Here is a 17,676-nt window from a genome sequence, read left to right on the forward strand (position 1 = left end):
TGACGAGTTACTAAACGTCCCGACTGTTCCAACAAGCACACATATCCTGTCTTGGGAGGCAAACTGTGAGAGAAAGGAAGGACCGGTACGAAGCCGCCTTGGGGAGAAGAGGCTATCTACCCACGATATCATGTTTATGAGTTTCCTGTTTTTCAGTCGAGACGGGTTCCAGAGTGTAAACCACGGCGCATTACACCAGGTTTGGTGCTGTGGGAGAGGATTTTAAAATTCGGGTTCGCATTATGGGAATTGCAATGCAAAGTTCGGAGTTCGGGGCATCATTATAGAAAGGGGTTGGGGACGACTGTCCCACCCAACATTGGCGTCGGCGCATCATTATTATTATAGGTATATACCCATTTGCTTGTCTTCAAGAAATGCTACTCTCGTTTTAGACCTTTGCTACATACCATCTTCATGTCGCAATGTGACGTTCATACATGTACGCTGTTGAGAGAGATATCTGTCACATACGACCACAGCTCTCAGACAACTAGGGATCCCGTCCGCTCTCCCATATATAAGCTGAGAAGCGCCGGATTAGTACTAGAGTCGGTGACGATCTGGGAATCCCCGGTGTTGTATGTTTTGCTTAACGCTATGCTTTTTTGGACGATGCATTGCTCCCTCCCTCTTTTTACACTGTGCCTCATTATTCACTGAGAACGCTGCTTAGTCTCCTGCAATACCGCTGTAGAGCGTCGGAATGGGAGGAAGACTCAAACAGGAAATACATCCATCGGTTGGTATATGTGAAAGGGGTCAATCGTAATGAGGCATCATGCACAAGACTTTACCCTTAACCAGCAAATTATTGACCATGCCCAGTAGACCTCACATCCATATTAGTACTGTCTTCATTCACCTAAGCCGTGGAGAGATCCATCACTATAGGGAGGCTATCAATATAGAGGAAGCGGTACGGAGACGTCTCAATTGAACAGGGAGACAGGCGCATTGAGGGCTGCATTTGCCGCAGGAATGAGTTATTGGTAACCCAGACCCTACGTCACGGCGCTATGCGCTTCTCAACTTTCCAGTGGTGCACGCAAGAGGGGGGGAAGTGGAGGAAGCCCTGTATCTCATATTCCTTTCTTCCCTCACGCATCCCCCGTTCGTCCTGTTTGTGCTTGTCCGAGGACACGAAATGGGACATTGACGTCGCACAAGATCAAGTGCGTAGAGCTGCTCTGGGCTGGGCAACCACCTGCTATTCTGTCGTGATATGACTTCGTAGTGGTGCGTACTTGCTCCGTCGAGTGATACATCGAATATGCCTCTTGGACTAGAAGCTGGATGCGCCTGTCGCATGCTCCAGCCTTTCGACGCCAAGGAACATTGAAGGTAAGTAAGTGCCTCCTCGCTCCTGGAGGTGGCTACCGTGATTACTATCCGTTCTAAAGTGCTAAAGGAACAGCTCGAAGCAATTTGGCTCTTTCACAAGCAGGGCAACAAGCACAAGTAGGCACGTACGTACCAGACGGATTTGGATTACGTACCTACTTACTTAGCTGTCGCAGTGAAGAGATTGCAAGAATGTCCTTCGGAAGGCGTGCCATGAAAGTTCGTCGGTTTGGGATATGTTCGCTTCGGCCGTGTGCACCATGTAATATCATCAAATGTTTACCTACCCCGTGTAGGCAGGGGCAAAGCAAGCTAGATGTGGGATGATGTTGGGCAAGGACTGTTCTGAATGCTCATGATTAGAAACCATGTAAAACCATGTAGTGCGTCATCTGTTGCAAGACTCCTCTGGTTTGGAAGCAGTTCTGCCCAGGCGGCTTCCTGAATCTGGTAATCCTCCATAATCACTTACTGCATCAAGAGGAGGGTAGGTATGCGGTTGGGCAATATCTTGAGTGCTTGCTGTCGCAACACCTGTATAAATGGAATTACAGTCAGCGAGGGCCTTTCCGGTCCTTTCCAATTTGTATTATGACGACGTAGCCGACGGAGTTGATTAGTCGTAGATGAGTGTGCCGGCATCACATGCACACGCACATTGAATTTCACCTCACCTCCATCCCTACGAAACACCACATGTTGCTTCCTTTCTCTAGAATATACCACCTCACTTAGGCAACATGGCAATGGCACTTGCAACATGTAACCTGCGCTGCATCTGAGTCTCTGCCCGTCCTTTGGCGTATAAATACCGCCCTGTTTTCCTGGATCAATCCTCTCCAGATCAACTCACATCTTCAACCCTTCAACACCATCACCTATCATCTTCTTCATCACTCACGGATCTTCAACGACTTGGCTAGCTGCCTTGGTCGATATCACCGCATCCATCCTCTTCTCCTTCATTTGCCTGTTTGCCTCTCGCCTTTGCCTCGTCTCACCTCAACCCCGGCCTCTGCCTGTCACTCTCCATGCCACTCTGCCATTCACCCTGACATCCACTCTGCCTCTGAGAACCAGCCTGACTTTCGACTCTGCCTCGACCTGCTTGCCAACGTCCTGCTTGTCGACCTGCCTTCCTCTCATCCATGCACCATTCGCGACCGTACACTCCCCGCTTCTCACATATGTGCCATGCTAACTCGAAATGCGAAGCTGATTGTGATAACACACAAAACAATTGACCTCAGCCTGCATCTCGGGAATCCAAGCCAGCAATCGCCAGCGCTTTAATGGACCACCGGCGCGCTCATCACGGGTCGATTTACATGGTTTCAAAATGGACCTCGCTTCTTCTTCTTTTCTCCTTGGCGCGATATCTTATGCCCTTCTATCTGCTGGAACCACCCATGCAGAGAGAAGGCAAAGAAACAAAAGGTAGGGGGAACAATGAGGGAACAAGACGTTATGAATATTTTTTAGGATTAGTTGTGTACAATTCTCACCTCCTTGGTGTGGCAGCTTGACGGCTGACCCCCAGAAAGAAAGTGAACAGGTTCGCGGTCAATTGGACTCCCTCATATACGTTCGATTTTTCGGATCACGGCCAATCTTTCTCCGCCTACCGAACGAAGATGTCCATTCTATGGGTCTGCTGTTGGGTGCCCAGTTGCCTTCGCTGTTAGGTTTGGAGCATATTTGGGTCGGTGGATGAGTCGGAGCAAGAAGTTGAGGCCATTCTGTGAGGAAGGTGCAAAAGGGGGGAGGAGAGTGGGCCTCGATTAGTGCCTCTCTCATCAGTGCTGTAATGCTCATAGAAGAAGAATCAAATTCTTGAACCAACTTTGACCTCTTTTGACCAGTTTTCCATTCATGCGATGATTGTGATGCTGGTTCCTGTGTTGTTTAGTAGAATGCATACTTTATCCGTGAAAGACTTGATAATCGGGAAGGAGTTGAGCACAGGAGTCCGTTTTAACACATTATTGCTGGTAAACTGTGGTATTGCCTTTCTAAGTACTTAGTAAATTTGCACACCCAGTAAATGTTGAGTTGCTTCCCAAGATATCTTAGCTGTAGTGGCCATAATCGGATCCAACGTACAAGAAATGTTGGTTGGAAACCGGTCATCAGTCTGAGAAGAAACCCATCTCATCCTGTCAACTGACACTACCACAACCTCAAAGATCCGTATGCTTTTCGCATATACCCATTTAAGCATGCTGGTTATTTTGTCAACTCACGACGTTGTCAAGTTTGGCGGCAGATCATCCTGCATGCATTCGCAAGCGACAGACATACCCTCTCCTTACCCAATTGAAATGACCAAAAGTCTACGACTCAATATCCCAACAAAGTGACGGAAGCCACATGAGTTCTCTACGGCAGACTTCCGCTTCATCTGCAAAAGCCATGTTGGCGTATACTTTCGAGACGGCCTGGTTGATGGTGGCCGATCACAAGCCGACCTTGAGAAGGACGGCTGTCCCGCTTGACTTGACCCAGTGTAGTTGTTCGAGGAGCCCTTATTAGTTGGCTTCGATGACAAAGATTCATCACCGGCCGTTCTTACAACACCTATCAGAAGGGATACGGTAAGCCATGGAGCAAAGGTCGTCCACCGTGGCAACTGGCACAGCAACGATAGCCACACCGCCGGGGTGGCGACGAACAACTCACTCGTATGTGCTTCAATAGGAAGAGCCTCCGTAATCGCTAGATACGCGTCACGACCGGCATGCTCGGACCTCCTAGGGATATAATAGGTTCATTGCAACCGAACGAGCCGATACTCCAAGATCCAATCTCATCCCATCCGGATAACCAGAAGAGGATAAATCCGATATATTTCGGCCGACAGATACGCAGCCCACATATACACTTGTCGGCGTAGCATTCAATCTGGCATCCATCGGTGGTGCATCCCCAAGAAGGTCAAAGCAGACTCGGAAGTAGACTAGATTCCCACGTGGTTCAGCTGCAGCTGTCATGTGTCCGTCGATCCCTCTCCACTACTCGTCCGAGCGCTCGGTAGACATACCCTACAGCATCTTCCATACATACAAGTATACGCGGCGTGCAAGAGTGTATTATCTCTGGCCCGAATGGATTCATGCCGAAAGGGGATCTGTGCATAGCGAGAGCCGGCCGGGGCAAGGGAGGGGACGACGATGGGCCCGCCCACGCTGAACCCCCCTTTGGTCGATGCCTATGATGCGACTGGCTCGTGAGGTTATATCACTTCCGGGGCCAGGCCCGACGGCGGAATTTGCAGTAAACATTGAGCCCACCGAAGTGCCGAGAAGACAGTAAGCCATTTTGAGAGAGGAAATTGAAAATGCTCTCGGGACCCGTTGATAAGTGATCTACGCTGTGCCCTTCAAAGCATGCAAGGACCCCCTTTCCGGCGAGGCGAGCAGTTACGAAGTGGATAAACCATAAGACGTTAACCTGGGGTATCTGACCAATCACAAGGGCCATGGTCAGGGTTATCACCAGAATCGGCCCCTATGAGACCAAGCTGGCCAAGGAGGGCGCATCATACTGGGCTGGAAAGCGCTGCAGATGAAGTATGCATGTTCTACCATACCACCAATACTCAGGGTATGGGAACTAACGCAGCGTTAAAGGGGATTTCTTCTTGGAACCTGGAAGCAACACATGGCATGGTGATGATGTGAATCAGGGACAGCCAGGCACTAGCGTATGCTCGGATCTACTATCGTCGTCCACAATAAAAGGGGGGTAGGAGACCCGTCAGATGGGCGAGTTCACCTTCCAAGCTGCAAGCTAGACCAGCCAGTCTGGTTCCAGATCAACTTTGCGGGTATTGGATATGTAGATCTTGCTGTAGTCTCTGGATAGCACGGATACTAAGGGACTTGTCTGCAGATAAAGGGCCCATCGATCCATATCTCAATATCGTTTCGACAATGCCGAGATTCCGCTGGCAGATTACCTGCATCTCATGCTGAACGCACTAGGTCGTAGCATCCCACACTTGCTGACCATACGAACCAGACCGGAGGATATCCACGTGCAAGCATTACCGAGATGGAGCAAAATTGGTGAAAATTTGCCATAACTGCCGACGACGGCGACCTGACTCCATTATAGGCGTTGAGAAACGGCGATGCTAGTTCTAGGGTACCCGAGCTAGGAGAGAAGCTAGAAGGGGTATAGTAGTTGCGGCCGCCATCACTAGATCGTACTAGTACTTCGCTTTTCCTCCGTCTGAAAATATGAAGCCGCGTAGAATGTTCGACCACAGCTAGAGATGTTTGACCCATCTCGTGTGTGCCTGGATGGCCAGTTAATGGTGGTTGCCCAAGATGCACCATTGACTGTCGGCGCTTATGCTGTCTCACAGGAGGGAAGAAAAGCAAAGAGGGAAAGCTGCAGCCACGTTGAGATGGCGACGAAAGTGTTTACATGATCAGTTAATGTTCATACGTCAGTCATTTATCCCTTCTATAGCTTATTTTTCACTTGGGACAGTAATCAGCTCTGCTTTGCTTCCTGTCGTTCAGCATGCCTGTTCTTCCAAAGCCCTAGAAGTTTTAGTAAGGAGTTGGTTCCCTTTTCTCATTCATTCAAAGCCGCAAGCCAAGGAGAGATGAGATTGATAGAAAAAGATGAAAAAGCAACGTCCCCTGCCATTGGTCACACAACGCCTGCTATAGTCACGCTATCGGTCTAGCTGTCGACTAGTTGGTGGGCCACTCGCCGAGCTGAAGTGCCGCACGCTCCTCCGCTTCCAACGTGGCCGACGAAGAAGCAAAAGGCGGCTTGTTCCGTATCGTGCCTCGCTTATATAGACCCAATCTCCACTTGAGATGAAGTTTCCAAGAAAGAGCGGACTTTACAGCTTCATACTTGGAAGATGTGCCGAAGAGTCTGTTCGATGGTCGCCGGAGAAGAAAATTTCGGTTGCCACGTACGTAACTGGTCACCGGGCTGGCATGCTTGAGCCATTCAATGCATCTCTGGCTAGCGTCGGCCACGGCCACTGGGAGAAATGAGGAACGGGATGCGATGAAAGCTGGTATATTCGCGTGTGGTGAGAATATGGCGATAGTCGTGGATTATCGTCGAATGGAGAGGCTAGGAAAGGCTAGGAATGAGGGTAGCACTGAAACTGAAGTCGAAATAAGAACGGCATAATGGTTGCCACTGAGATTGTATCTTTGCCGAAATCTAGGTCCGATCCCTGGTGTCGATCTCCCCCTCGCGTAGCTGGCTGCCAGCCCATTGGTTCCCAGCTGCAATCCCCTGCGTTCATCGAGATAAAAAGCCGGTCAGGTCGCTCAGGAGTCAATACTTTCAGCTAGTGTGAGTCGAGCCGCCGACCTCCTGAGACATTCAGCCCCTGCTCGGTACTCAATCTGGTGCGACATATGGCCCGCCGACCAATGGCGTGCCGAATCATGTCATCTTTCGTCCCTGGCCTCGTCCAAGCACTGAATGGCAACATAACTAGGGCTTGTCAAAAGTGTCCATCATTGCTTGTCAAGACCCAAGAGCCCGGAGCTAAATCACCCACTAATCGGGCACCAGACTAGACGTGTGCCAACACGAATGCCGCAGCAGGTCCATAGAACGACGGCTCAAGCGTTCAATAATAGGATATGGTGGTCCTATGCTGAATCTTGCGCTTCGTCTAGGACGATGCCGGTACTACCACCCAGGACGACCGGATTAACAGTTCATGTGGAACGACCAGTGAGACCTGATACCCCCCGGTATTGCATTGACAATACAGATTGTCAATCCTGCGCGATACTTAGGAGTCTTCTATTATCATACAGGGCTGGGACAGAGCGCAGGCCAGACCAAAGGTGATGGCAAGTGTGCCGAACAACGAAATCTCCGGGCCGGATTTGATTGCATGCTGCACAAGCGACTGCCAACCCACGCCACGTCCAAATATGTAATTGACGAGATCCAGCTTTTACGCCACGCCTCGAAAAAGCAATATGATCGACGTGATGATGCCCGCTTGCCGTCCATAGATATCCTGCGCCTAGGTTGTCTCCCCCACTGGCCATCGCATCGCGGATCCCATGACATGTCCCGTCTCCATACAACTGCTCGAGCACTTAACTCGAATGATTTCCGCTCTCCTCCTATGGGCATGTCTCTCCACGTGTTTGTGGCCCAGTAGCGGTCGCTCTCCACCCCCCCTTAGTCTAGGCACATCGTAGACAGCTCAGCTTAACTGGAAGAGGTAGAGTCCACCGGGAACGGCGTCCATCAGGAAACCCAACTAATCGGTATATTTGTTTCAGTCTCAGGCTGGCCCATGTGTACGTGCGCGTGGGGGGGCCAAGCCATAGATCGAAGCCAAAATCCTCTCTCTCTCATGTAGCTGCGAGGCCCATCACCTGTGTTCTTTCAAGAAAAATGCACCCCAGGAACTGAGACCTCCAAGACGATCTCATATCACTTCAGCAGTCGATCACGTACTTAGCTTTGCGTCAGTCGAGAGCTTTGTCGGGGTTACTTCTGCCCATCATCGAAAGAAAGAAGCCTCGAAGGAAGCTCGACAATCCTTCGGTGAGACATAGCCACCATGTCGACCCCAGACGAGCTGCTCCAGCAGTATCAAGGTCAAATAGTACCTCGTTCTTTCAATGCCGGATTTGTCACCCTGAGCTACATCATCTCCTTGATTGGGGCGGCGGCAACCTTGGAGTTGATGAACCGTCGAACGTCCCGCAATGGATACTTCAACCACTTCCTCCTCGTGAGCAGCTCGATAACCATGGGGGGTATTGCTATATGGTGCATGGTAAGTGTGACCAGTCCAACTGCACCGACATGTGGACTTCGACTGACTGGGTGCCAGCATTACATCGGCAACCGAGCGATCGAACTTGCGGACGGCCAACTCGAACTCCAGATCGCATACTCAGGCGGGTTTACCGCGTTATCCTTTTTCATCCCCATAATGGTACTCCTTCTTGCATTCGTGGCTGCTGGAACGAACCAAGTATCATGGTATCGAATTGGAGATAGCGGAAGTCTTGCTGGAGGTGCGATATGCGGAAGTAAGTGGGCTTCCAGATTCACCCCTTATGTTGCGAGGCTGGTGTGCAAACAACTGTTGTGTTGCGTCTGGTCGGTCCCGTGTAGCCGGCCATGCGGATACATACCCCGGAGACATCGTTTTGTGCGACCATCGTCGCTGACAAGGATGCTCGCTAACCCAACGCGTTGCAGTGCACTACCCGAGGAAACGCCTCCATCGCAAATTTCACATGTATATACAGCACAGCCAATGTGGTAGGCAGTGTGCTGATTGCTATGGCTGCAAGCACGGCTGCCCTATCGCTCTTCTTCCTTTTCCGGGCCTCTTGGACGGGATCATGGTGGAAGAGAGGCATATGCGCTGTTCTCCTGGCAGGGGCTGTGTCTGGGATGCATTGGTGTGCATCCACCGGAACTGAGTACCGTTTGGTCCGTCTCAGTTCGGGTACGAGCCCACTGTCGCGCAACACGACCGTCATCGTCGTGATATGCCTGTCTGTTGGCGCATCGCTGACGTTGGCTGCTACGGCCATTTGGACTGCTCATGTCATGAGGAAGACCGCAACAAAAGCTCAGCAAATCATACTTGCCGCTGCCATCTTTGACCGGGCGGGGCGTATACTTGTCACGCCGGATGGGTTGCTGCCAAGTGAGAAGGTTACCGACACCTATATCGAAAGGAGACATGACGACGTGTTCAACGTAGCAAATCCCCTGTTCCACTGGATGTTCCGGGTATCGCGCAACTGGTCGGGCGTCAGCAGCGTGATTGACAACATGGCCGACCACCTTGCCGATCTACCTCGAAACAGGAGGGATGGCAGAGTTCGACTGATCGACGAGGACGGACAATTGGTTGACAACTATGATGTCGTTTTCCGCGAGCTCTTCTGCCTCGCGGCGAAGGGATTGGCGGATAAGACTAGGGAACAGCTCGCTAATGTCGGAATCCTCTGGGATGAGATCTTGCCTACAGGCGCCCTCGCACCTCGACCTGCGTCGCCCATTGCAAAGGATAGGCCGAGAAGTGAGACAGCTAGAGAGAAGAGCATGGAAGATGCTGCTGAAAAGGGCGAGGGCTGGAGATCTGGACATGAGTATTCTCGTGGCTCACTCATGTTCTTGGTGCGGCGCCTTGACAAGTCCCGGGATGTGGAGAGGCTCGAGGCCGCCGGTTATCGATTCGCTGACGTGAACCAAATATCGCATATCATCAGCTCCAATATGCAGATAAAAGCACAGAACGTGGACTCCAAGCTAATGGATATGGCCGCATTTGCTGAAGAGAAGACAATGATGGAACCTGGAGTCCACATGGGCTTTTTCGGTGTTCAGGCCCGAGTAGGCGGCGGTTTTGACATTGTTGTCAGGAGGGGTGCCCGGAACCTGCTGCCGACTGTCCAGATGTCTGAAGAGCCGCTAGAGTCATGGCAGTTAGATCTCATCCGCCAGCTTGATGGGTTGAGGGTCACGGCAATCTGCTCCAACCTGAAAGAGAGCAAAAGAGTATCACCAGCACTGTCACTCTTCGCCTCCAAGATTGCCAAATCAGTCGAGATTTTGCGGGCTCTGGTCAAAAGCCCCATCTTCGACGAGGCGACCCTTACGGCCAGAGTGGTGCAAGTCCCATGCAGGGCCCCTTTCGGGTCCTCATCAGCCAACAACTGCACCATGATTAGCTTGAGGGTTGTTATCCCTATTCACATCAACATCTTGAGTCCCCACTACGATCTCATGCCCCTAAGCTTCTTCAAGGTCCAGCAGCTGGTTTATAAGGATTCGCCGCAGCACATCGACTTTGCACGATCGATCCACCGCGAACTTGCACCTATCGTCAATGCCAGGAATCCGCAGGCAGCTTTGCCGTCCTCTCGGCGTAATAAACCAACGCCGTCATCGGCAAGACACAGGTTTTTCGGCCATACAAGATCGTCAGCTTCTGGTCATTCTGTTGATGATGATGGTAACTCCATCCCAACCAAGATCCGAACGAAATCGAGTGCCACTTCTACACATTCGGTCAGCACGCTTCTGCGGACGAGGGCAGAGTCAGATCGACGGTTGGACGACACTCTGTCTGACAGGTCCCTTGTGCCAAAGACGGACAACCAACAGCAGTCCACACTTGGTGGTATCATGGTGTCGCAAGAGATCACTGTGAACTGTGAGGTGGAACGAGCAGCCCAGAGTTATAGGGAACCCGCTCAGTCAGGCAGCAAAGGCCATGCTAGAGGAGAATCGACCAAGATGCATACATCTGACTCATCGGTCATGGAGATGCAGCCTGTGGCTCACCGGGATCAAGAGGTCCATGTCGGTTTGACACTTGGGTCAGCTACGATCGAGAGTCACAAGAGCAGTGAGGTGGTGTCATTCGTTGACGAGCTTTTTGCTGTGTGTGTTGGTAACCGACAAGGAGTTTAGTAAGATGCATAATGAAAGACTTATTAGAGATAGCCCGCCAGGGAGAGAGGAAAGGGCGTTGAGCTAGGGAACGATACCCAAGGAGCTTGTGGCGGTCACGCGGCGCGGGCGTAATGTAATACATGTACAGAATAATGCTGATGAGGCATGGAATCTAATCAATCAATCAACCATAAATCCAAGAGATCAATCATCGTGACTTTTCTTCTTCTGTGGTAGTCGATTTGATAAGGTGTGTGCATACCATGGGTCTGCCAAAGTGCCAGAGGCTGCGAACTCGGACTCTTTTAAGGCAACTTTCTTAAGGTTTACCCCCAATTTCCCCCTTTAGATACTATCATCTTTTTTGGGCACCAAATACGGTAAGTACGCAGGGCAGATATTTCCACACCAATATTGGGTCCAGTGCACTTGTCAATACCACCTGCAGTCACTTTCCGGAGCAGACCTCCTGAGCAGATTGCCTGGGTGCTTGCTGGGTATCTGAATCGGTGATAAAGAGCCAAGCAAAAGCAATCCAATATCTTGGTGGGGCTACTATAAACTACCACATCGTGATCACGGTGATCACACAGCAAAATTGTGTGTAAAACGAAGCGGAGACTCTCCACTTGGGAAACAGCCATGTCATGGAGTTGCACCCTGGAGAAAAATGTCCAGCCCACCACCCACCGCATCCCAACTAAAACACCACAACCCCAACGCCAAAATAAGATGAGAGAGCTTCTGGAGAGGAGAGAACGCCACAGCCACGGCAGGAACGGCCGACGACGCGAGTCACTTACGACAGCGCCCCGGATCTTTGAGTAAGAAAAAAGGAAGATTGGGAAACCCACCCGCAGTCCACTCACCGGTCGTAAATGATGACATGTGGGCGGGAAAAAGTCCAACTAAAACTCCAAACCTCCAAGCCTCAACTCCACCAGCAAACCCCCATCCCCAGCCCAACTGGCGGATATTACTTGCTGCCGACAACTGGCCCAACAGGTCATTCAGTTCACCCGCGCGACTAAGGCGAATTCTGGGCACTCGGGCCTGCCACCTAACGCCGTCTTTTACGGGGCTGCTTCTCCACGGGCCGGCCTTACTGGGGACAAACTTCCCCGTAAGTTCTGCGCGTTACCCATAACTTGCCAGACATGGTTTAGAATCACCATGTCGATTGCGTCGTTCAGGCCTGCCCGGAACCGGTCTTCCTTGGTCCCTCGTCGCCTACCAGATTGACACGGTAGTAGGTAGCAGTAGGCACTGGTATTGGTTTTGCCCCGTTTCATTTTCGACCCGTTCTGCTGGCTGGCAACCTGTCCTAAGTCCCAAGTCGCAGCATAACCCACGATAACCCGCGCGACGTCATCGTCCCGTCTGACACAAAACTCGTCCCAATCCGTGTCAATTGCGCCTTACCGACCTGATTTTTTCTCTTCTCTAGATTTCTAGATTTCTAGATTCAGACCGTCGCGGTCCATCTGAGCTTAATATCACTTCTCTGGGCATTGGTTGTGCCGTGCAGCGCAAGCTTTTTTTTTTTCTTCCTTGTCACGTCACTTCGCCTCTGTATTCTTATCTAGCTCAAACCAGCAGCTGCCGCATTTCGGTTGTCAGCAGCTTATCTAGCTCCAGCATTGCCGAGCTCTAGTCCTCCGCGACCAGCCAGGGCTGAATTCCTTTTGCAGACTTCACACCCCGGGTAATTGACTCGTTACCGTCAATCCGGCCACCAGAGATGTCGAGATTTCAACGAGCAGCTGGCGTCCTCCGGCGCATAGCACTGCCTACCACCGCCGCGACCGTAGGTGGTGGTGCGCTTCTCTACCTTGCCTACCGACCCCGAAACATCCCCGGCTATGATAGCGCGGCCGTACCGCCGCCCTTCCTGGACGCCGATGGCACCTTCAGGATGCCCCGCTTCCCCAAGGTGAAGTCGAGGTTAGAACAAATTGAGGATTTGAAGAAGAGCTACAATCCTAATGAAGAATACGACATGCTGGTAATCGGTGGCGGTGCGACAGGTGCGGGTGTCGCCCTGGACGCTGTGACGAGAGGACTGAAGGTCGCCATGGTGGAGCGCGATGATTTCAGCAGTGGCACAAGTAGTAAGAGCACCAAGCTGGTCCATGGTGGTGTGCGATACTTGGAAAAGGCCGTGTGGAATCTGGACTGGAACCAGTACCAACTCGTGCGGGAGGCGCTGAAGGAGCGCAAATACTTCCTCCAGACCGCACCCCATCTCAGCTCGTGGCTTCCCATCATGTTGCCCCCTAGACCAGTGGTGGAAGGCTCCCTACTACTGGGCGGGTACTAAGTTCTACGATTTCCTCGCTGGTAGCGAAGGTATCGAGAGCTCGTACTTCCTGACTAGGAGCAAGGCCATTGATGCTTTCCCCATGCTCAAGAAGACTGATCTCGTCGGCGCTTTGGTTTACTACGACGGCGCTCACAACGACTCCCGGATGAACGTGTCGTTAGCTATGACGGCTGCTGTCTATGGCGCCACCGTGGTTAACCACGCCGCCGTGTCCAGCCTCATCAAGGATGCCAACGGAAAGTTGTGTGGAGCTACCATCAAGGATTGTATTCCGGAGCGAGATGGCAAGGGCTCCGGTGAGGGTATCAAGGTCAAGGCGAAGTGCATCATCAACTGCACAGGCCCCTTCACCGACTCCATTCGCAAGATGGACGACCAAGGGTGCAAGGAGATTGTGGCACCTGCATCTGGTGTGCACGTCATTCTTACCCGGATACTACAGCCCGGCAAACATGGGCCTGATCGACCCTAAAACTTCCGACGGACGAGTCATCTTCTTCCTGCCGTGGCAAGGCAACACCATTGCTGGTACTACTGATGAGCCTACCACCATCTCCCAGAACCCCCTCCCCGACGAGAAGTCCATCCAATGGATTCTCAACGAGGTTAGCCACTACCTTTCGCCTGATATCACTGTCCGCCGTGGCGATGTGCTCGCTGCCTGGTCCGGTATCCGGCCCTTGGTGAAGAACCCTAAGGCTTCCAACACGGAGTCGCTGGTGCGAAACCATCTGATTGATATTTCCGAGTCTGGCCTCGTGACTTGTGCCGGAGGCAAGTGGACAACATACAGACAAATGGCCGAAGAGTGCGTCGATGAGGCCATCAAGGAGTTCAAGCTGCCGGTCAAGGCCTACCCCACCGCACCTCGCGTTAGTGGTACCGAGGAAATCGACGACGGCGCCATCCTGAACGGCCAGTGCCAGACGCACAACGTCCGCTTGATCGGCGCCCACGGTTTCAGCAAGACGCTCTTCATCAACCTGATCCAGCACTTCGGCATCGAGACCGAGGTCGCCAAGCACCTCACCGAGAGCTACGGTGACCGCGCCTGGACCGTCGCCGAGCTGTGCCGGCCCACGCACAACCGCTTCCCCGCCCGCGGCGAGCGCATCGCGCCCCTCTACCCCTTCGTCGACGGCGAGATCCGCTACGCCGTCAAGCACGAGTACGCCCAGACCGCCGCTGACGTCCTCGCGCGCCGCACCCGCCTGGCCTTCCTGAACGCGCAGGCCGCCCTCGAGGCCATGCCCCGCGTCATTGACATCATGTCCGAGGAGCTCGGCTGGGATTCCAAGCGTAAGGAGCGCGAGTGGAAAGACAGTAAGTTTTTTTTTGAAACCGCACACAAGGCATTCTTCCCTCATTTATTACTATATTTGCTAACATGATGTGTTTTCACTACAGCTCTGTCCTACCTCCAGTCCATGGGTCTGCCCGAGCCCATGCTCACCGTTACCCGCAAGCAGGTCGAGGACAAGAAGCTCGACTTCTTGACGCCCAAGGAGCACCAGATGTACTCCCGTCATGACCAGCCTATCAAGGGCTAAAGGGGAAAGAAAGAAAGAAAGAAAGAAGACCCAAAAAGCTGTTTTCTCTTGTTTCTAGTGTTTACGATAATGGGCATGGGACGTTTCGGTGTTCTAGAACAGGGTTTGGATTCTCTGAGGGCCGGGAGTAGCAGAGCAGTAGTCTCTGGGCTCACTTTTGTTTGTAGGGTGTGGTGTTGAATATGGCTTTCTGTAATAGTCGTATGCCGAGTAGATTATACCAATACTTCCTAACCCAACCAACCAATTTTTTTTACAACCCACAAACTCCAGCATAACAACTATGCATCGTGATCTGAGAGCCAGATTTAACAGATTCCATTAGCAGGTGGTTTTGAGGAAGAATGATGCCTAGTAGCAATACATGATTCCCACGTAATTACCCCACTGTCTCTCCTGTTGACCCTGTTTCATCATCTGGCCATGCCAATCTTGTAAACCTCCATGACCAAGATACCGATTTCTCTTCGTCGTGATCGACAATCGCGAACCCTTCGGGATCGTCGACCTTTAAGACAGAAACTAAAGCACAGTATTACACACCATCTCTCCACACTCTAGCGTCGGCCCCCACACGCTACTTGCTCTACCCACTCGAGGATGTATCGTGGTGGGCGCATAGCACGGCCTGCGCCACCTTTCGCATGGCGCACCGCGAGCACCAGTCCCGGCTCTTCTGTGTGGCACCCTGATCCTGATCCTCCCTTTCCTCGGCATCAGCGCGTTGCCGTCTCAGTAGTCGTCGTCGTCGTCGTCGCTCCAGAGACTAGGCTAGAGTTTCCAGGGCTCTGTTGCGGGTTGGTCGCATCTCGCGCACGTTACTGACGACGACGTCGACGGCGAAGGGTGGTCGTTCTCGTGCTGTGACCGTGACCGTGTGCTGTTATTGTTGTTATGATCCGTATCGTTGCCATTTCTTCCTGCCGCTGGCGTTGATTTCCATCTTCCAAGCCGCTGTCGAAGTCCTACTGCCGTCGTTGTTGGCGTTTGCTGCCGCCGCGTGTCAGTATCAGGGGGCGTGGCAGTGATGGTAGGCGGCGCAAAGCACGTGGTCCTTCGCACAAAGGGATGATTAGCCAGATTGCCGCCATGACTGTTATGTGAGGACGTCGGGTATTGGCCGCGGCGTTGGAGATTATGTGCGGGGTCGAAGAGGGCATCCGGGTGCGACAGCAACCACTCGTGGTACTCGGGAGGCGTGATGACTTGGGTTTGCGGGGAGAACGGTGGGTGATGCGGGTAGGAATTGATCTCGGCGAGGACGCGGGTGATGTCGATCATGGATCCGGCCGCCGCGGAAGAAGAGGAGGAATCGCCGTTGGCGCTGGTTACCTCTTTCCTATGCAAAGCCTGCTGGTATTGCTGCTGAGTCTGGAGAAGATGACTTTTGCCGCTGTCGAGACTGAAGCTTTGCTGACGTCGGAGTCGAGCACGGGAGAGCGGGGACCCCTGGGCGATACCGTCGTCTTTGGCGTTTTCGAGGGTGTTCTTGTCCTTTTTGTTGTTGCTGGTTTTCCAGGTCTTTCTCAAGCCGGTTTCGAGGTCAGGGGTCGAGACAATCCCGTTCCGCAGCGTGGTGATGCTGCGCTGCTCGGTGATGGGATGGAGTTCGGTGCCGTGGCCGTACAGGAAGGGCGTGAGCTCTAGGCGTGATAGGGGCGATTCGTAGTTCAGGTCTATGTTCATGAGCCGTGCTGGGGTGGCGGAGAGGAGCTGTTTCGTGGACGCCGCAGGCTCTGATGCTCTGCGGTACGTCGAATCCTCGGCACAGATAGACGGCGAGGATATCGGCACACCGTCGGGCATCGAGCTGCTGATGTCTGATGACGCATTCTCGTCCGAGTCTCTCTTGTCAGGCTTCAACGGCTGGGGAGCGGTGGCGGTGTTGGCTATATCGGTGAGTACGGGTGGAACTGCTGCAGTCGTCATCATTGTGGGCTTGAGTGATGTAGCTTTCGGAGATATAAGGTTACGCAATGAGGATATTAGCTGGGATATAGACCTGAAGAAAGCCTTGCGTTAATCAAAGAAGAGGTGTTTGTGTATGGCTCTGGCTACATGTATTGATGGAACATGATATATCGCTGTGAACCAGCATGAGAGGTCTTTACGAGGTAGGTAGGGAGATAGAAGTCTGACGCGCAGCATGTCTTTCTGGAAGTGAGTACGGCAGTCGCGACTGCATTTACCTAAAAGCCAAGAAAGACTACACACACCCGATCGGTCCTTCCTTTGAACATGTGTCTGGTAGATAATGGCGAGACTGTACATGTCAATTGAATGAGCCTCTTCCGGTTGCTTCAATGTTAACGCAACGCCCAGGGTATGGTAAAACCAGCCAATTATGTTGGTTCTGACAAGACATATATACCGACATACCATTTGTTGTCAATGTCGGCGCGTCTGCTTTTGGCCCAGTGGCATATTCAACAAATTAGCTTAGAGAAAATTGAAGCATTTACTTGTAAGTGCTCTCTACACGGACGCAAAGCATCTGGTACTAATATTAGGCGAGCGCTGAAGCCCTGGAGCCTCTTGTGTAACTTACAGCAGGTAGCCGATGAGTACCTAGGTAATCAGGGGGGCTCAGTCGGTTCTGTCTACTACCCGAAACCTGGACGCCGTGCAAGACGGCATCATTTGTTGCGTACGGTCCACTGGAGACAGATCTCCCGCAGGAATGCCCAAGCGATGCAGTGCTACAGATTTGCCGTCACACCTTCATGGCTAAGACGAACATATCGTGTGTACACATTCAGCATCATCAATCATCATTTTGATGGCTGCATGTTTCCTTGGAGGGATATGATATGGCCCGTTGAAGAGTTCGGTACGGTTGTGACGATGGTCTGATCACGTGGATCTCCTGACTCGAAAGCATCGCGGCGTTTCTGGTCAGAGTAGCAGTGAATACAGGCCTGATACCAGTCCTTTGGAATAGGGTTTTACCTAAATGAGCTGTTCAACGTTCTACAGATCCAATGGGAAGTCTGGTTCCCATGTGGTGTAGCAAGCAGTGGGCAC

The 17,676-nt window shown here is 52.2% G+C and overlaps 3 protein-coding genes across 3 annotated transcripts; 2 read left to right on the forward strand and 1 right to left on the reverse strand.

Moving 5' to 3' along the window:
- Nucleotides 1–7,915: 7,915 nt before the first annotated feature.
- Nucleotides 7,916–10,797, forward strand: PG994_001138 (FAD dependent oxidoreductase-domain-containing protein; the record flags this gene model as incomplete). The annotated part of the gene is made up of 3 exons (XM_066852547.1): nucleotides 7,916–8,134; nucleotides 8,192–8,434; nucleotides 8,566–10,797. 3 exons carry the CDS (start codon nucleotides 7,916–7,918, stop codon nucleotides 10,795–10,797), a joined length of 2,694 nt encoding a protein of 897 aa, XP_066720688.1.
- Nucleotides 10,798–12,520: 1,723 nt separating this feature from the next.
- Nucleotides 12,521–14,652, forward strand: PG994_001139 (Glycerol-3-phosphate dehydrogenase; the record flags this gene model as incomplete). Its single annotated transcript, XM_066852548.1, has 4 exons — nucleotides 12,521–12,963; nucleotides 13,013–13,483; nucleotides 13,545–14,425; nucleotides 14,510–14,652. The coding sequence occupies 4 exons, from the start codon at nucleotides 12,521–12,523 to the stop codon at nucleotides 14,650–14,652; spliced, it is 1,938 nt and encodes a 645-aa protein (XP_066720689.1).
- A 771-nt stretch (nucleotides 14,653–15,423) lies between these two features.
- PG994_001140 (uncharacterized protein) lies at nucleotides 15,424–16,584 on the reverse strand (the record flags this gene model as incomplete). The annotated part of the gene is made up of 1 exon (XM_066852549.1): nucleotides 15,424–16,584. The coding sequence occupies one exon, from the start codon at nucleotides 16,582–16,584 to the stop codon at nucleotides 15,424–15,426; it is 1,161 nt and encodes a 386-aa protein (XP_066720690.1).
- Nucleotides 16,585–17,676: the final 1,092 nt, after the last annotated feature.

This window comes from Apiospora phragmitis (genome assembly GCF_038363925.1).
Source record: "Apiospora phragmitis strain CBS 135458 chromosome Unknown utg000002l:1.0-5516284.0:1.0-5523493.0, whole genome shotgun sequence".
Classification (NCBI taxonomy): Eukaryota; Fungi; Ascomycota; class Sordariomycetes; order Amphisphaeriales; family Apiosporaceae; genus Apiospora; species Apiospora phragmitis.